General features: G+C 60.9%; 1 protein-coding gene across 1 annotated transcript in view; it reads right to left on the bottom strand.

Annotated features, from left to right (window-relative positions):
• Positions 1 to 18,960, bottom strand: part of LOC119096317 (filamin-A-like) — a 58,900-nt gene extending 39,940 nt beyond the window's left edge. The window contains 10 exon segments of the mRNA XM_037219157.1: positions 8,541 to 8,708; positions 9,074 to 9,218; positions 9,888 to 9,961; positions 10,701 to 10,923; positions 11,825 to 12,039; positions 12,599 to 12,694; positions 13,557 to 13,649; positions 17,067 to 17,255; positions 17,793 to 18,015; positions 18,872 to 18,960. Coding sequence (XP_037075052.1) covers positions 8,541 to 8,708; positions 9,074 to 9,218; positions 9,888 to 9,961; positions 10,701 to 10,923; positions 11,825 to 12,039; positions 12,599 to 12,694; positions 13,557 to 13,649; positions 17,067 to 17,255; positions 17,793 to 17,970 — 1,381 coding nt within the window. The 5' untranslated portion in view covers positions 17,971 to 18,015; positions 18,872 to 18,960.
• Positions 18,961 to 19,933: the final 973 nt, after the last annotated feature.

The raw sequence follows: 19,933 nt of genomic DNA on the forward strand, positions 1-19,933 counted from the left end.
GATCTTTGCGGTATGGCTGGTGCTCACGATCGTGGTTACAATGCACGGCTTAGGTGACAGCACAAAATGCCAACAGTAAAATGATATAAAATCGCGAGACAAAGAGAGAGCTGGAGCGAGAGCGAGGGAAGACAGGTACGCGTCCCCAGTTACACAATTAACTGTCTTCGCCAACAGCCCCGTCAACTAGATTGGGCGTGTCTGCCGAAAACGTTTATCAGACTTTCGCTTCCTGCGCGGTGGCGTCTGCTGCCGTCTGCGTCCGCCGGCTGGCCGAGCCGCGCAGCCCGGCTCCTCAGCGGCGACAGAAGGACGTTAAGCCGTCGCCCGCCAGCCCACCCCTGCCGGTCTCGGGCTGACGGCGTGTCGCGTCACCTTCGGCAGCGACGCCGTCTGTCTGCCGCTCCGTGCGCGGCGTAACCACGGCGCTGACGTAAGCCCGGTGGACGACACTGCACATCACGTGAGCGCTGCGGCGCCGAGAAGTCACGCCGCCGGCAGCCGGCGCCGTAGGCGTGACATGTCAGCCGGCGGTGAGCTGCTCACGCCCCCCCCCCCCCCCCTCCCCACCCTGGCGACCACCCCCGCTACCCTCCCCAGCACCCCTCCCCCTGGCAGCCGACGCCACTGGCGGGATATGTCAGCTAGCGGTGAGCTGCTTACGGGCGCCCCCCCCCCCCCCTGTCCCCGGCAACACCCCCCGGCGACCGTAGATCACTGCCGGCCGGCTCCCAGCTGAGGACCATGTGTCAGTGCAGCGCTGTGCCGGAATGGCGCTGAGAAGCCGCCACCCGGTAAAGGTCCGGCTATTTCAAATGTACTCGTGCGGTGCGTGCCCCGGCCCTGTTTAAAGCACGGCTTTGTCTGGATAGCCGCAAGAACTACCGTTTACGCAAGCGTTTTGCTTGAGCTGCTGCTGATGTCATAAAGTAACGATGTGATCGGAGTAATTTTGAGGCATTTCACACACCTATATGCATATGTAAGAGCCATGCTCGAGCTGACCTGTTGGTCCGGATGTGTAACAAAGCAATTTTTCATGACTCAGTCACACCTACATTGCAGTTTCCAGCAGACTGAAGCTTTTGAGACCGGATTATCCGACGGGAAAAGCTAAAGAACGCAACTACTCTCGCGTCTTCAGCCTCACTGATATCCCCCCAGAAGTTACACAATTTCGGATCTCTAACACGCAACACGTTCCCTTATTTCACGTCCAATCACTCCACAATTTCCTATGCATTCCGTCTCGCCGGCTCCTGGCTGCCCCTGCGTCGGCCCCTGACCAGCCCTGCACGGGCCCTGGCCACTCCTCCGCCAGCCCTGGACCGCCCCCCCGCCGACTCCTGACCGGCCCTCCACGGGCCCTGGCCACTCCTCCGCCGGCCCTGGACCGCCCCTCCGCCGACTCCTGACCGACCCTCCACGGGCCCTGGCCACTCCTCCGCCGGCCCTGGACCGCCCCTCCGCCGACTCCTGACCGGCCCTCCACGGGCCCTGGCCACTCCTCCGCCAGCCCTGGACCGCCCCTCCGCCGACTCCTGACCAGCCCTCCACGGGCCCTGGCCACTCCTCCGCCAGCCCTGGACCGCCCCTCCGCCGACTCCTGACCGGCCCTCCACGGGCCCTGGCCACTCCTCCGCCGGCCCTGGACCGCCCCTCCGCCGACTCCTGACCGACCCTCCACGGGCCCTGGCCACTCCTCCGCCGGCCCTGAACCGCCCCTCCGCCGACTCCTGACCGGCCCTCCACGGGCTCTGGCCACTCCTCCGCCGGCCCTGGACCGCCCCTCCGCCGACTCCTGACCGGCCCTCCACGGACCCCGACCACTCCTCCACCGACCCCTGACTGTCCCTGCAGGGGCCGTGACCATCCGTCCACCGGCCGTGGACCGCCCCCGGTCCAGGCGAGCCTCGCCGGTGCAGCCAGCCGGCCGGCCCCGGATGTCGTCCTGTGCGGCCGTGCAGTCCCGGCGGCGGCCGTCCGTTACCGTTAGCTGCAGCGGCCAGCGTCTCCGGCGCCGGGCACAGGCCGGCGCTGCCCGGCGGCACCGCCTGCCCGCCTCGAGGGCGCGTCGGCCGACCGGCCGCCGCCCGCTGGCAAAGGTCGCGTCCCCGGTCCGGGGCCGAGGCACGATCGCCCGCGGCGCCTGCAGCGCCCGCATCAACACGGGCCGGGCAACAACCCCACCTCGCGCAACAAAGCAGCCGCATGCGGGCCGACCCGTGCGGCGGGCGTGTTGTGCGGCGTGACAGCCGTGTCAGCCGTGTCAGCCGGGCTGCCGCGGCGGACGGCGGCCGCGACCGTCCCGTCCGCCGTGGCAGCCGCTCCCGAGCTGTCCGGCGCGGTCGAGTAACCACCGCTGCGGCTTCCCGGAGCCCGGCCGTGCCCGCCGGGCGATTAGGCGCGCCGGGCGGAGGGCGACGGCGCCCGGCCGGCTGCGCACGGGTGGGTGGCCGCCTGCTGGGCGGCGGCTGACCCCAGTCGACGCCGTCCGGGCGCCGCCCTTTCAAGGCTAGCGCGATGAGCCAGGTGCAGCCGGGCCCGCGGGGCGCCAGGCGGCCGACCGGCGTCGCACGCGCTGTGGAATATGCACCGCAGGCCGGGGAGGAGCGGTGGAAAGCCCGACAGCACGGGAACGTCAAGGACCAACGAGGTTTCTCCGTCCTTCGTCTGCCGCGGCGGCGGGTGCGGAGGCAGCTTTCCATTCAATGACGAATGTAGGGCACCAGCTTACCTGCTAAACCCGATCCCCGCCGATGTGCAGCACACTACAGTCCGATCCTCGCACACAGTCTCTTCACGCGTCTCTCTTAGCAACACAAGACTTTCCTCGGTCGGAAAGCCAGCAATGTCTCTGGAAACGGGGTGGAGCCGTCGATCCGGCCCACCGCTGTATCTTCTCGGTCCGCGCTCGCAACAACTACGTGGCCGCCGCCGCGGCACGGCCACTACGGTCGCCAGCCGCCGCCGCCCGCCGCTCTACCGCGCCACCGGCCAATCAGCGCCGGCGCTGGCCCCTCCACCGCGCCGCCGACCGGTGGCGCCGCGGGCTGCCGGAGAAATTCCGGGTCTCGGCGGCGGCCCGAGCGCGGCCCGTGGGACGGCGGGGCTGGCGGCGGCGGTCGGGGGAGGCATGCCCGGCCTGAGGCAGGTCCGAGAGCTCGTGGGCGTGGCGGCGCGATGGGGTGAGACGGCTGCCGGACAGATGGAGCGGATGCGCGCTACTGGGCAGGGTCTCGATGGAGCGTTGAGCGTGTGGCTGATTTGGCCGGCTGGGCCGGCCGGCGAGTCACGGATTCTGTCACGGAAACCACCGTTGTGGCTCTCTATCCCCGACCAACGGCTAGCCCTCGGGTGACACGTTAACCCACCACGGCGCGAGGTACTGGACCCCGGATGGGTACGGGCGGCCGGCGCGTGGCCCGCTCGCCCTCCATATTTAACATGCGGTCAACAGATAAGCCGCCCGGCAGGCACATTCCTGGCCGGGCGACCTCGTTTGCCGACGCGCCGACCCGGCGTCCGACGGCGGTGTTGACCCGCCAGCCGACCGGGGCCAGCCTCCCGAGGCCCCTCCGGTCCGTCCCCCGGCTCGGCCCGGATCAGGTGGCGGCCGGCCGTCGGCGGGGTGGGGGTCACGCCCCTGAGGCCCGGCCGGCCGGGCGTCCTCGAGGAGAGATGCGGCGCCGGTCGTGACTCGGCACCCACCCGCGACGGTGGCCGGGCGCGGGCCGCCGTCGGCCGGCTCGGGTGGACGGGCCGGCCGGCCGGCCGGCCGCCGTTCGCGGAATGTGTCGGGGAACACCGACTGACGTGTGACTCAGGAGCCGCCGCCGCCGTGGGGGCCGGATCTGTCACGGTGCTGAGCCAACGGAGCCAAAACCAGTCCGCTGCCACGGACGCCGGGCGCTGTTTTGGACTTATTCTTGCCATGTTAACCAGCAGCCACCATGGGTCTAATGCTTGTGTTATAGAAGAAAAACTGGGAACAGACCGTGCTCAATCCCGCGCCCATGTGGTAACACGGGAGTGGAAGCGTTAACCGGCAGGGTATTCACGTGCCATGATGATGAATTGATCAAGCCAGCCCGGGCCAGGTCTCTGGAACTTGATTGCTTCCCACTCAGCGCTCAAGGTAATGATCCTGGCGAGATGATGGTGCCGACTACTAACACTTGTCGGAGGCACTTTGTCTTGTGACTCAAGCAGCTGTCATTCAGCGCCTACGGCGGTGCCGGTGAGCTGTGGTTAAGGGGTTAGATATATCGAACGACAAGGAGTCGGGATAAAGTCAGCAATAAAGGTACCCAGCTTTGCATACGTGGACATCGTTGATATTGCTTACTTTCATGGCCTGGCTTCTGGCGTTATTGCAGTTCACATAGTTACATGATCCCAGACCACCCATCGCAGGTCAGATAGAGGCAAACCGGATATTGCTCAAGTCGTGAAGTAAACACCTCAAGGTTGGGTGTCACGTGCCGGGCCATTTCGTCTTCGAGACCCAGTTCGATCACCACGAACCATGTTAGACCAAGCCGGATAAGGCGATCATGGACTTGACCGGACCGGTTCAAATCAGATCAGATTCTATCAGGCCAGACCAGGCCAAACCAGACCAAGCCGACCCTCACCAGACTTGGTCGGCCAGCGAGGCCAGGTCAGAGCCACAGTCCTCGTCCCCGTGAGGTAGCAGACCATTGTTTCCGGAACAAAGACTGTGTGATGCCCGCCGCCCACGCACGCAGGGAAGGTGGAGGCGCCACCGGGTCATCCCAGACAGCCAGCAGCAGCTGAGGTGGGGTGGGAGCCATCGGGTCAACCCACACAGCTGGCGGCAGGCGAGGTCTCCTCTGCCCCCTCCACTGACCCTCCCACTCCACCCGACGGGGAGGCCAAGGTGTCACGGCAGCCGTTCCCGCGCGGGGATTTTTCACCCGATCAGCCTGGCGAACAGCCAGCGGCGGCCTGGTGTATACCCCTCGCTGTGCGGGAAGATGGAGTCATCACCGGAGTCCGTCCAGAGAGCAGCCAGCGGCAGGCGCGCGGTCTCGCGCCCCTCTCACTCCCACGGGAGGGCGGAGCCATCAGCGGGTCGAACCAGACAGCCAGCGACAGCCGGGGTCACCCGCTCCACCCGCACCCGGCCCGCGCCGCCCGGCAGGGCCGCCAACAAGGCCGCATTACCATACGCCGGGCCGTGATAATTGCACGGGGCGCGGCCATGCTCCAGCGCGAGACCCCGACTGAGCAGCTGGCCGACGGGCGGCGACAAGCCGCCGCGGAGGGGCGGCAGGGCGGCGGCGCCACCGGACGGCACGCTCTTGCGTCAGCGGCCGCCGCCCGCGCCGCGCAGCCCTCGCCGGCGTGACCCGACGAACCGCCTGGCAGTGAAAGTCGCGGACGCTTAGCGGCGTCTCGCGCTGCCCCGCCTTGCCTCGCGTGCGGTACGGCACGCCGCCCGCAGCGGCGGCGCGGCGTCAACTGACGGTGTTGGCAGTAGTTGCGGTGTACCGCAACCCGGGCCGCCCAAGGCTGCTCCGCTGTCTGCTCGTGACGTATAGGAGTGCTGTCGTTTGCTCGCTGTTAAGGCTATGTTGCTTGCTTAAAACCATGTCGTTATTCGTGTCATAAGCCATATTGAGGACAGTTATATCCATGTGGAACGAGGTGAACAGGGAGCTGAAATATGCACTTTTGAAAACGTGCATAGGCCGCTTTAGAAAATTTCGATTAATCCGGCTATTTTGTATTTCCGATTCTTGAAGTCATAGTTAGGACATCTCACTGATATACACATCTTACAACCAGGCAAAACAGGCGATCATTTGGCCAATTGACCCCCATTGTGAGCTTCTGAAAGTCTGGCCAATGCTGATCAGTAGTTTCCAAAGTTACACGCATGCGTACTTCACTCCGTGCCGCTCCAGATATTCCGGATCTGGCTCACTGAGCGCCAAGCTGAATTTCACCAGCCTGGTGAACATTCTTTGCGTTTTGTTTTCGTTCAGTCAATGAGTCGGCGCGCTAAGAAAAGCTGAACACTCTCGCTCGCCGCTTGTGTATTGCCTCGTGAAAGGAGCGGCTACACGCATGTGGTGTCCCGGTGCGCGCCACCAGCCGAGCCGGGAAAGCGCGGCTCGGAGGCGGAGGTCAGCGGCTGCGGCGGAAAAGGGCAATAAACCGCCTGTGGCTGGCAACTGCCACAGCACAACTGAACAGGCATCGGATAGCATTCATCGAAGGTCAGGAGTGCGTTCACGTGGTAACCAGCCCAATAAGCTTCCCCGCCCTTAAAGAGGGAGGACTATACACAAAGGAAGAATTTCCGTTGTTTGCAAATTTTTGTCAGCTGTCAAGTTCCTGGAAACTGCAAAATTCATTCAAAGCTTGTTAGTTGAAACCAGGCTTCCTTGTACAGTGTTCCTGCTTCGGCGATGCTAGCTGGTACATTCACACTGACACAATGGCCAAGCTAAAAGGCGTTATTAAAAAGTTCACTCTTACTGTAATCATGCTACGAAACATGGGTTCCATGCAATTTTTCCCACAGTCGGGCGGTGCCTTCGGCTCAAGGCGGGCGCTGTGTGCGCTATGTTGCATCACAATGGATATTTGCGCAATGATTAGATGCAAAATGTGGTCGCTCATGCATGTGCAACCAAAAAATAACCAATGTTGTAAATTAGCCCTTATTTCAACCAGTTTCGCAGCCGAACATGTCATGTGCACTCTTGGTTTGCGCGGCATAAAACGGCGCGCAGCGAATGCCGCGTCACCTGCCGCATTTTCGAATTTCGAATCTGATCGATTTGACAGCGTGTATGTGAGATATTTCTTGCATCCGACGCATAACATTGAGAGCTGTTGAATTAAGCTGACGGGAAAATAGACCACGGTTCATAATTCCGACTCCAGCGTAAGTTGGTGCTCAAAATGCTTAGTGGCCATTGGAAACGAAGTCGCTATGAACATGAACCCCATTGCTGACGGTCTCTTCCCAGGCCCGACCTTACCCTGCAGAGCTGGCATTACGGTCCCCCAGACCGCGAGAAAGTGTCTAGTGCCTAATTGCAGAAGGGATGGACAAACCCGGTTCATTACAGCGGAGTCAAGGTGATCTAATTTGTTCAACGGCCCGAGCAAAGTGGAAGTATTGCAGCTACCAAGCGCATGCATTATCTTTCATTATAATTGCCTCATGCAGTTAAGACTGTCTTCAGCTCAGACAAGAACATAACGGCGCTTATAACATAACTCAACGTGACTTTCAGACCACCTTCCCGCAATGCGATGGCTGTGTCTCTGCACGGGGAAGTGGACTCGGCTTAAGTGCCGCTCTCTTCCATGCCGGCGCCTGCTGGGACCGACCGGCTGGCGTCGCAGAACCAAGGTCAATGAACGCACAGACTGCTGGCGAACGTCGCACACTACATGGTGTAAGTTATGCTTCCATCTACATTTACTCAGGCTTTTTGTCGAGGACGCCTGACAGCAGGAGACTTTCGTGGCGTTTGATGCAACTGTGGTGCCCCGATGGCCATGCGCTCCGTATTACAGTCAGCGAAAGCTGGCAAGAGCGTAACGCAGCTTCTGGCTCCGTGTCACAGCCAGCTGCAACTAGCAAGGGTGTAATGCGGCTTCTGGATCCGTTGCACAGCTAGCTACAGCTAGCGAGAGCATAACGGAGCTTCTTGCTCCGTCTTAGTCAGCTGCAGCTGGCAAGAGTGCAACGCAGCTTGGTGCAGGGGCGCACCACGAGGTGCAGACGTACGACACGTCCAATCACAAGACACAAGCTCGCACCCGTGATCAACAGTCCGATCAAAGGGGAATTCGTCAATGTTTTGAAAATACCTGCCAGGACATTTAGCAGTGTAACACACCTACATGGAAAAGATAATTAAGGAAAGATGATGCTTCTCAGATTTAACTCCTCGAGCCGCTGAGAGCTTATCGATCACGGACAAAGTGTCTACAGGCAGGACAAATCAGTAAGCTATCACACCGTTCCCTGCAGGGCAGCCTTGCATGCAAAGCCCCCCTAAGCGAGCGGTGCATGCGCACGAACGCCGTGCGACCAACCGCAAAGGCCACTCAAGTTTTATTCTGTTGCGGACATTGTCTTCCGAAACTTCAGATTTGCATCAGATGCAAAAAGCATGGGGCGGGGTGCTGATGCCTAGCACTAAACCAACTTCATAGGAAGGTGGTCTTCATAACCCATGTTGATCGAGCGATATTTATGAAGTCCATTATTTATTATTCCTTTATTTTGCTCTTATCTGGTCGAAAGAGTAAAATGTTTATTAGGAAGTATTGTACAACAAAAACAGCTATCATCGGATGCGTCTTGTTGGTCTAAACCTATCACGAATTCTGTCAGCCGTCTGAACAAGCTCAACCGAATTCAAAGCCCTGACATTAGTTCCTCGGCTCCAAGAGAGAAGCAATGTCAAGCCAGACCACTCCAGCATTCGTAAGATGCACAGTAAGCTCACCCTACGTCCAGACGAGTCCCGACAGTTTCTGCTTACCTGGCACGTCCTCGTCGTTGAACTTCATCTCGATCATGTGCTTCATGGCGTGGTGGGGCACGAACGAAGCCATGAAGCGCTGCTGGCCCAGGTCCTTGACGTAGGACGTCACGTGACCGCCGTTCACCAGGATCTCCAGGTTACCGGCGCCGGCTCTGGAACCATCAACTGCGCGGCGAGGGAACGGGGGGGGGGGGGGGGGGGGGCGTGAGAGACTGTCGCTTGCTTGCCGCTCTGTGCGGGCGCCGGGGCTGTCTGGCCAGCCACAGGGGACTGGGACGGACCGGCCGCGCTCTCAGCTGCAGCGGAACGCGAGGACAACAGCACGGGAGATGTCTATGCGACTCACTCAGGCTCACTTGGGCGCACTCGGAGTTACGACCCGACACGACCGATATTCTCCGAACGGCCGAAGAAAATCAACACGCAAGGAACTGGCTTTGGCTTCGGGCACAAGATCAGCGAACGCATACAGGGCTGCCCGTCCGCCTGCTCGGCCACCTCCTCGGCCGTCTTTGCCAGCCACCACTCACTCTCGAACTGGACGGGCCGGCCGACCGTGCCGTCCGGGATGCTGGCCACGCTGATCTGGGACGTGTTGTAGACGCTGCTGCCCAGCGGCGAGCCGGGGATCGGCTCCCCGCGCAGCAGAATGTCGATCTCGTGGTCCCCCACCGTCTGGGGAGGGGGAGGGGGTACTCAGGCGGCTGCCATGGTCCGCTGATATGCGATAATCTTGAGTTCGCGCCTTTTAGGGTGTCATTAACGCGACTTGCATGCCGCCGGTGATGAACAGAATCGTGTGAGCATGAGGCCATGCAACGCGAGGTGTGATGTATGACCACTCGCGCTCGTGCAGTGGCCTGGTCTTGTTTCTTTATATAACTGAGAAGGTGTGGCCATAAGGAGCTATGCTTGTAACGATAAGCATGATGACATTACTTTACATATGAAAGGTGATGCAAGGGATCAGCAGCGCCACCAGGCGGTGAGTTGTAATACCAAAGGACTTCCAATGGCAAAGGCTCACGTAGGCGGAGCTGACAGAAGTAAGGATAAACACTACATTTAGAATGTTAAGTGATTTTTAGTACACCCGATGATGATAGATAACTGAGTTTTATATGGTGCAAGTTTATATTTCCAACCGTCGTGGCTTGATCTGAGTGTCGTCACAATGGTCTCCGCAATACTAGTTTCTGGAGCTTTTATCTCACATGCTTCATCCTTCAACTCGCATTTTAGAAAATCAGTAGTTCACTTTCTCAACAGAGGAAATCTGTTAGGGATAATTCCCCATCCCGCGAACATCGACGTTTGCAATGCCGTGTGTCCGCACGAGCTCACCTGGGGCAGGTATTTGACGAGGAAGTCGTCGCCGGTTTTGCTGATGCTGCAGGGGACGCGACGGTCTGATGGGTCTGTGAACAACGACGAGTCAGGGCCAGAGGCGGTGCAGAGGTGGGCGCATGTCTGCTGTCGCAAAGGAACAAAACGCGTGTCCCGCCTATTAGTTTGAGATATCTTTCCAAATACAATCTCCGTGGCCCGTCCCAATATGAATTTTCTGCCTTAATGGCGTCAATGCGTAGCCGTTTTAAACAGTAATTATGTAAAGCTTTGTATTCCGTACGACAGAGTTTCCCAGTTTTCTAATTTGTTTAGTGCACTCAGAGAACTCAGTTTGCTCAGCACACGGCGTAAACGCTTCTTCTCTACAAGGGCAGTTATGTCTCGTCAGAGCCAGCGGATCTTCAGGCACTGGTGTCTGAAGCAGCACGGAGTACACCACGCTACTCAGCTAGTACAATTCTGGTGGCGACTTGGCATGTCCTCTATGTAGTTTTAACACAAACTGCACTGTTCACATTTAAAAAAAAATTCGTCCTCATGACATTCCAGCGGGCCCGTTACATGCGATAGTAAAGCTACGAGCAAACCATCTGAGCCCCGAGCAAACCATGTGAGCTACGAGCAAACCATATGAGCTACGAGCAAACCATCTGAGCTACGAGCAAACCATCTAAGCTACGAGCAAACCATCTGAGCTCCGAGCAAACCATCGGAGGCGACGGGACCGCAGCGAGCGGCGGCCCACAAGCCGCCTGCGCCACCCCGTCCGCCTGACCCGATCTGCGCCGTGCGGCGCGGCCCGCTGACCTCGTATGGTGACCTGAAGGTCGGCCTTGGCCGTGCCGCGCGGCGCCGTGACGGTGAACTCCGCCGGCCGCGACACGGGCGTCGTGCGCAGGCCGGCACCGCGCACCGTGACGTCACCGTGCGTGGTGGTGATGTCGGAAGAGTGGGGCAGCCGGCCAGAGGAGGACTGCAGCAGCCGGTCCGAGGAGGACTGCAGCAGTCGCGAGGACGAGCTGGACTGCACCTGTCGCCGCAGACGGAAACGTTACGCACAGAACGCGAGACTGTGACTGCACTTATCACAAGGAAGCTGACATAAGGCCCTGCGATGCTAGTCACCACGCGTAAGCTTGTACCAATTGTGAATATAAACACTGCACGTACGTCATGGCCCAGGTCAAGAGCGTCGCAACTGCACAGCATCACATGTTGCTCTCGGGCTCGAGTGGACATCCGAGCTCGGGTGGGTGCTCGGGCCGGCTTGTGAGTACTTGAGCTGCATCATGACAGCTGGAGTACGTACTCGAGCCCGTCACAAGGAATATGGATGACGATGCGGTCCACGTAAGCTGGTTTCGGTGGATGGCCTGCTTCTGGCGCATGACCGGACGGCAGATACCGTGCCCGGGAGGTTGGAAAGCCTGGATAGTGCGTCAATTTTGTGTGCGTGTGTGTCATTGGGGCTTTACGACGCACCCAGCTGCTAAGGCTATATGACGCCGTCCGCCTCTCACCCTGGCAGAAAGGGCGGGCGCCGCGGGAAATCTAACCCCGTACCGCCGCTTCCCCAGACGCGGGGTGGTTAACGCAGACGCGTTAACCACCAGCAACCCCGGTGCGTCGGTTTTGACAAATTGGCATTCTTCAATGCCTGTACATAGAGAGCTTTTGTCTATCACACCCGCCGCATCGTCCTACCGGATCAGGTCCGATAGAAAATTCCGTTTCGCGTAAGCAAACAGCTTTCCCCATTGGTTCAACTGATCTTTCCACTCTGATTATACAACGAGTAACGCAGTGCGGCGCAGAAACACTGTGTGTCCCAGTTGCACTGGCGCAACTGTTAACATCATTGCTGCATTCGCCAGCGGGATGACAATGCTGAACGTCCACAAACAGGCGAATAAACTCCAGCAATCCAATACCTGCTCTTCAAGACGAGTGAGCGAATCAGTGTATCTCTCGACCTTCTCGGACCGCTCGACGGTGGACCGGTCCACGGTGGACCGATCGACGGTGGAACGGTCGATGGTGGACCGGTCGATGGTGGACCGGTCCAGTCCGGAGCGGTCCAGGGTGTCGCGGTCCGCCCTCGGCACGTGGATCTTCTCTGCCGACGACGGGTCGAAGTCCGGCCGTGCTGTGGCGGGACGGGCGGGCGGGGTGGCCGGCGCATCAGGTGACATCGTGCAGTCAGAGGGCGGGCGGCGGCAGCGGGGCAGCGTCATGGAATATATGTGGCGATGATGGCGATGATTCCGGTTTTAGACCGCACCGTTAGTATCGGTCGTGTGACGTCCATATGGAATGTAGATGCAGGCCACGCTTGAGCAGTAATGCGACATTTCAGCCGATAGAAAGGGACGCAGATAAGCCTTCTGGTATGACTTAGAGGTGCATTCCATTTCTCACATTACCTACGCTTACGAACGTAGTCTTTGGAGCAGTTGTGAGCTTTTGCATAATAAGGGCCAAATCTCTGACATCCGAAAAAAAATATCTGACATTTTTGTAAGCGGAGAAAAACTGCCCATTGAGACAAAGAACAGGCATACTGGCAGGGACAACGGCATATCCAAATTGGCAACCACTTAATCACACACTTCCAGCTTCACACCCCCGACATATGGCTGCCGGAGCACCGACCGGCCGCCGCACGGTAGGGTCACACCAAGGTCGCTCTAAGCGCCGCGCCTCACCTGATTTGATGATGTGCTTGATATGGGCGTCCGGGTCATAGGGCAGGTCGTCGAGGGCGGAGCGGCTCCGGGAGCGAATGTCCCTGCTGTTCCACTCTGGAACCGGAGAGAGAGAGAGAGGGGCGCCCATCACCAGGGGTGGATCTAGCCTGGAGTTGTTTTTTTTTTGGGGGGGGGGGAGCAGCCGTTTGTCGCCAGCTGGCCGGTGTGGGATCCGAGGTCCAGTGCATGGTGCCTCTCGCGAGTACCTAGTAGGGACACCATTCAAGCACCGAAATGCTTTTGAATCTTCTATATACAGTATGCATGTTTACAAAACTCGTAACTTAAGATATTACTTTCAAGTCAACTGGTCAGATGGGGCCAAAGTAAAGTCAAAACAGACAGTAAGTAGACGAAACTTTTTGAAGTTCTTGGAATGTTTTGGGGGGCCAAAACATACTCTCAGAGTTTTGGGGGGCCATGGCCCCGTGCCTCCCCCCCCCCAGGATCCGCCTATGCCTATCACAGCCTCGCAACAGAGCACATCGAGGCAGCGTAGCTGCGCACACGCCGACATTGTGGCAGAGACTTCATGTGCACACCCGCACATGAGCAAGCGAATTAGGTTTCAAAGACAGACGTGGTCATGCACGGAGAGCGAACGACACATTGCCATCGCGGGTGACCTGTTTCAGTGTAAACGGAACTGGAGCGGTGATCGAGCCGAATGTGCAGTGAAAAATGGGAACAGTGTTATCAAACGTTTGCCCCGATATTTACGCTTTCCCTGATATTTACGCTTGATATTGTCCTCTGAACAATACCAAGCGTAAAGGGGTGTGATTTTTATCTTACATCTTCCACGCATTTCGATTCCGGGCACGAGGAGGTCACGTAAAGATCGAAGGACTTCGGATTCAACATAGTAACTCCTGAGACGAGAACGTATTTTACGCAGAAACAGCTCATCACCAACCCTCAATGCTGGTGTTGTTCAGGGTGTTGTTGGTGACTTGTTCGATAGCCAGCCTCTTGTCCTGGTGGTCAGCGGCCCGAATCACCTGATGATCTGAAACAAGGGCGCGTCTCTCGCATCACAAACACCAGAAGGGGAAGACCAGCAGCGTGTACCAATTGAGTCCAGTCATGTCGTCGCGGCTCGTCGAACAGTCCATTCAGGTCGCCCCCAGAAGGCCATTATAAGGCGGTTAGTCACGTCGGCACCATGCGTGGAGTGCTCACACAGTGGACGACCTCTCCACAGCAGGAATCCTTCACCGTCTAGCTAGGTCTCTCGATGTCGCGACCCAGCCGCTCCACCAGCAAAGCCCGGAAGCATGCGAGCCTCAGCGAGGAGCCAGCGCCGCTGCCGGGTTAGAAGCCGTGCGACCAGCCGTGCGTCGCCTCCGCCGTCCGCCGCGCCGCCCGTACCTTTGACGACCGTCCGCTTCAGCGAGTGGAAGCTGGTGGCCTCGTAGCCGGGCTCGGTGACCTTGTAGCGCTCGACGCGCGCGTGCGAGTGACGCCGCTCGTCGGTGAACTCCTCCACCTCGCGCGTCACCTCGCGGCCGTCGTCAAGCGTCTTGGTCTCGCGCAGCACGCGCAGGCCCGGCTCGGGCTCGCTGGAGTCGCGGCGCACCCTGCTGACGGTGCGCTCGAACAGCTGGCGCAGCTCGTCGTAGCTCTCGTCGCCGGGCGGCGCGCGCACCTGCAGCGCCTGGCTCGGGTCGGCGGCCGGAGAGGTGGGCCGCGCGCCCAGCAGCTGGCTGCTGGGCGGCAGCGCGTCGCCCGGCGCGAAGTAGCGCTCCGTCACGTTTTGGATGCGCTCGTCCAGCAGCTGGTCGGGCGGGTCGACCGGCCGCGCCACGCCGTTGCGCACCACCTTGGCCGTCTTGCGGAAGGGCGGCTCGGGACTCGATCCCGGCGCGCTGCGCAGCGGCTCGAGGCGCCCCGGGGATGGCGAACGGGGGTCGCGTCGCCTGGCCCGGCACCGCCAGCCGATCGGGCGTCGGACGTTCCTCGGTGGTGCGCGTGCGCGTCGTCTTCGTCACGGTGCTGGTGTAGCGCTCGGGCGTGTCGCGGGTCGTGCGGCCGGTGCGTCTTGGTGACGGTGGTGGTGTGTCTCTCGGCCGGAGGCCGCCGCTCTGGGGTGTCGCGGCTGTCGGGCCGGTGGGGTTCGGGCGCCACCCGGCGGTCCACGCTGTGCCAATCCTGCGACCGGTACTCTCTCGTGACCGCGCTCGTGTAGCGCTCCGGGGTGGGCCTGCTGTCGGGACTGTCCCGCTCCTGTGGGCGATACGTCTTCGTCGTCGTGTAGCGCTCGGGGGTCCGCCGCTGGTCCGGGCTGTCGCGGCCCGACGGCCGGTACGTCTTCGTCGTCGTGTAACGCTCGGGGGTCCGCCGCTGGTCCGGCCGGTCCCGCTCCTGCGGCCGGTACGTCGTGGTAGTAGTGTACTTCTCCAGCGGCGGGCGGCGCTCGGGCGTATCTCGCTCCTCCGGGCGCGCCGGCCTGGTGGCGGCGGTGCGGCCCGGCAGCGGTCGCCGGTCAGGACTAGAGTCGGTGGAGGGCGGGTAGATGTAGTCAATCTCAGTCTCCTCCACCACGCGCCGCGTGACGCGCGGCCGTCCGGGCCCGTCGACCACCGGGGCCGGGCTCCGGCTGTGCCGCGGGTTCAGCACGCTCTGCGTGATCTCGCGCCGCTCCGGCCGGTACTGTGTCGTGTTAGAGTAGACGGGCGGCGAGGACCGCCGCGTCGGCCGGCCGCGCGTCTCGTCCCCGCTCTCCGGGCTGTCGCTGCGCCGCTCCGTCACGTGCCGCTCCACGTGCCGCTCCACGTGGCGCGTGTACGTGGCGGCGGGCGGCGACGGCGAGCGTTGCCGAGGGCTCAGGTACCGCTGCCCGGTGGTGGTGTGCGACGGCGGCTCTGGGCGTGGCGAGACCGGCCGCGGCGACACGCTGCGCCGGCTGGAGCTGTACCGCTCCGTGCGCGTGGTGTACGTGGTGATGGCCGGCGGGCTGGCGGGCCGCGGCGCCGCATGCTCCGGCCGGCCGCCGCGGGGCGAGGGCGCCCGCGGGCTGGTGGCGCGCGGCAGAGACGAATACCGCTCGGTTTTGGTGGTGAAGCTGCTGACAACCGGAGCTGGACTGGGCCCGCGCGGCTCTGGGACGTACCGCTCCGTCCTGGTGGTGTAGCTCGTTCCCACAGGTGGAGGACTGGCGGCCCGCGGCAGGGTAGAGTACCGCTCTGTCCTTGTCGTGTAGCTTGTCCCCACAGGCGGGGGACTGGCGGCCCGCGGCAGGGTAGAGTACCGCTCTGTCCTTGTCGTGTAGCTTGTCCCCACAGGCGGGGGACTGGCGGCCCGCGGCAGGGTAGAGTACCGCTCTGTCCTTGTCGTGTAGCTTGTCCCCACAGGCGGGGGACTGGCAGCCCGCGGCAGGGTAGAGTACCGCTCCGTCCTGGTGGTGAAGCTGCCCGGCTGAGGGGATCGCGGCCGCGGGCTGGCCGACCTCGGGTCGACGCCGTAGCGGTCTGTGCGGGTGGTGACGCTGCTGGTGACCATGGTCGGAGAGCGCGAGCGGTCGGCCGGCGGGCCAGTGACGTACCGCTCCGTCCTGGTGGTGAAGCCGCCCGGCTGGGGGGAGCGCCGCCGATCGGCCGGGCTGCCGTCCCGCGGCCCATACCGCTCCGTCACCAGCCGGCTCGTGTGTGTACCGCCATCCGGCGGCGCGTGGGGCTCGACGCGATAGGGGTATGGCTGCGATTGTGGAGCGTCCTGATAATGCAGACCACCTACAGAGGGAGAGGGGCGTTAGTGGTCCGGTTAGAGGGACAGTGGTGTGAACCGAGTGGAGCGATTGTGTTACGAGATGATTCGTTAATATTTCGGGGATCTTAGAGGTTAACAGAGTTAATTTCTATGTTGAGTCGAGACTATAGTAGTTTTAGAAGGAACAGAGTTCGAGTCCAAAAGTCGTTTTGTTCAAATGTCACAAGGCCTAGATGAAATTTAGGGTCACCATTTTAACCTTGCTGCAGACTGTAGCACTGGTGAAGGTGAAGATGTACACTACACTTAACTGTAGATGTTCTTTGAGGTTTTCTGCATTCACGATGCAAATACGTTTGTGCAGACAAAATACACCTCGACTTTGTTCTGGCGGCCACCGTGACATGTCGTCTGCTATCGAAACGATGTAGCCCAGACGCGACTGACCCGCTGGAGCAATGCGTGAAGCTCTTTGTCCACTATGTAAAGTATTACAGGCTGCAATTCCCTCGCAACATCCCGACACTAAACTGCAGTACATTTCCAAACCGACGAACGGCACCGAAAAAGACAAGGCAGCTTCTCTCTTCCAGACGTTGGCGCACTGATAAGAGAGAAACTATTTGTCTCTCCCTGACATAAACATCGGCTATGGCACCTGACCGCACACCTCACCTCAGCGGGCCGCTAGTGCCTGCCTGCTCGGCCGTTCGCTTACTTTTCATCTCCTCCAGCGTGGAGCGCATCCACTGGATGTCCTCCTCGGGGCTCTTGACGCGCGGCGGTGGCGACGCCTTCAGCCGGCTGTTCAGCTCGTTCAGGCGGCTGGCGTTCACCGTCGAGTTCATCGACCGCTTGGTGATGGAGTGCTTGCCGTTCTTGTCCACGCGCAGCTTGAATGGGTTACCTGCGTGGGAGCAGGGTCGATGGGTGAGCAGGGGTTGTTTGCAGCTTTTTATCCAAGGCAGCCAGAGAGTGATCGTTTTCACAGGGGCTATGTCAAACACTGAGCTGTTGAGGCTACTTATGGCGTCGCCTGGATTTCGTCTTGGCGGGATGGACAGGCTCTGCAGGAGCCGAGCTCTGTCCTTTTGGTTTCCCAGACGCGCAGCTTAACCGCACACTACCGGGACGCTCAGAAAATGATCTCTTCGAATATACTTTCAACGTGTTCTTGCCTCTGGCGAGAACGGACTCAACGCTTGCTTGCGATAGCTATTTTTTGCAGCTGATCGCAAGCGTCCTCAAACGAGAGTCGGCGCAGCGAGTCGCCAACGAGAGTCAGACGACAGTCACCTTCAGTCGCGCATAGCTGCAGGTGCACGAGCGCTAAGGATTCCGTTTTAACGTGACACAGGTCCCGAAAAATGCACACTCGTCCCGATGAGTAGCCCCGTTCTTTTCACAGAACATGTCCCGCTGGACTGCTGTCTCAGCGCCTCACCTTTGACCTCGATGCCGTTGAAGTAGATGTACACGCGGTACTTTCCGTAGTCGGGGGGCGTGACGGTGACGCGGTACAAGTCCTTCTCGATCTCGGTCAGCGTGTGCGGCAGTGAGCGCGCCTCCCACACGATGTCCGTCCTGGCTTCCCCCCAGCCGGCGTCCCGCGCGTCCACCATGAACGTGAACGGCCGGTCCGGCTCCGTGCCCTCCAGTTCGCCCACCTGTGGGGACGGGTCAGGTCAAGTGACTATAGAGGTCAGGCCAATACGCTGGCAACAACTGAACGTGAGTGCGTTTGCAAATGGTTCGCCGCGAATGGCTCAAAAGCGCGCATGCTTAAGTCTGGACAACTCATCCGCTATTTCGTGTAAACAATAGATTGCGGACGAAAACAAAATCCAACCAAAAACACGTGCGCGCGCACACCGACACTTCTCCGTTTATTTCAAACAAGGTACCTCGTTTCCTGATGAACGCGGCGGAAACAACTACTTCAGTCCTCACACAACCTTCTGTGTATCTGACAAAGATTTAAAGCAATGCTACTTTCGTAGTCTCACTCCCCCCCCCCCCCCCTTCCACACCCATCGAAGCTTAGGAAGCCAAGCTTCTACCTGTCTGAAAGTGCTGTGAATGGTGGGTCGGTGAGGTGTGTGAAATGCTGCTTGTTGTTTGCATGCTCGTGTATCGTGTAGAGGTTGTGCATGGTAAAATGCTGAATGGCTTCTTCCAGGTCTGGTCAATGTGTTAACAGATTTGCAAACGACGAAGTCGAGTTAATGTACCGATGGAATAAGGATCGATATCTAGGAAGAGGTCATGTCAGTCTGCAGGCAGTCGCGTTGCTTTGCAGTCAAAGCTGGGGCAATGTGCGCCAGAGGCAAACATGTCCGAACCAACCACAAACCGAACAAGCCAACCGAAGCCTGTCTAACATGCCTGCAACTGCACAGATCTTATGACGCCGAGATCTGGCGACATACCCCAAGGGACTCGGGAGTCGCTCGAGCTGCTGATCCCTCCTCACCAAAGCTCTCCAGCACACCTCTCCCTCCCCCCGCAACGCGCGCCGCTCACCCGGACGGCGTGCGGATCATAGACGAAGCAGTTGAAGGGCGAGCCCTGGATGTGCTGGCCCTCGTAGGTGACGTGGATCTTCCACTCGCCGACCTCGTCCGGCTGGAACTTGGCCGAGTAGACGCCGTCGGTGCAGGAGACGGGGCAGTCGAGCGGCCGGTGCAGCGGCGAGTACGCCGTCACGATGATCCGGCCGTCGCTCGCCTCCGTCGGGTTGATCTGCGGCAGAGGACGGGCGAGTCGGGGCGGGGAGTGGGTGGGGGCGAGCCAGGACAGGAGACGGGCGAGTCAGGGCGGGGAGTGGGTGGGGGAGAGTCAGGGCAGGAGGCGGGCGAGTCAGGGCGGAGGCAGGCGGGCCAGGGCGGGGGGTGAGGCGAGTCAGGGCAGGGGGCCGGTGAGTCAGGGCGGAGGCAGGCGGGCCAGGGCGGGGGTGAGGCGAGTCAGGGCAGGGGACGGGACGAGTCAGGGCGGGGAGTGGGTGAGGGCGAGTCAGGGCAGGGACGGGCGAGTCAGGGCGGGGAGTGGGTAAGGGCGAGTCAGGGCAGGGGCGGGCGAGTCAGGGCGGAGGCAGGCGGGCCAGGGCGGGGGGTGAGGTGAGTCAGGGCAGGGGGCCGGTGAGCCAGGGCGGGGGGGCGGGCCGAGTCGGGGCGGGGGAGCAGGTGGGTCAGGGCTGGGTAGGGGCGACTCAGGGTAGGGGGCCGGTGGGCCAGGGCAGAGGACGGAGCGAGTCAGGATGGGGGGAGGGGGGGGGAGCGGGGCAAGTCAGGTCGGGGGCGGGGCCAGTCAGGGCGGGAAGCGAGTTAGTCAGGGCGGGGGGAGGGGCAAGTCGGGGCGGGGGCGGGGCGAGTCAGGGCGAGGGGTGGGGGAGTCGGGGCGGAGGTGGGGCGAGTCAGGGCAGGGGCCAGTGAGCCAGGGCAGAGGACGGGGCGAGTCAGGGTGGGGGGGGGGGGACAAGTCAGGTCGGGGGCGGGGCCAATCAGGGCGGGGGCGGGGCGTGCCGTGGCAATGGAGGACTCGTGTGTCATGATAGTGGGGTGTGGGGGTGTCACGGAAGGGGACGGG

Source organism: Pollicipes pollicipes, unplaced genomic scaffold (assembly GCF_011947565.3).
Source record: "Pollicipes pollicipes isolate AB1234 unplaced genomic scaffold, Ppol_2.1 Scaffold_4295;HRSCAF=5057_pilon_pilon_pilon, whole genome shotgun sequence".
NCBI classification, from domain to species: domain Eukaryota; kingdom Metazoa; phylum Arthropoda; class Thecostraca; order Pollicipedomorpha; family Pollicipedidae; genus Pollicipes; species Pollicipes pollicipes.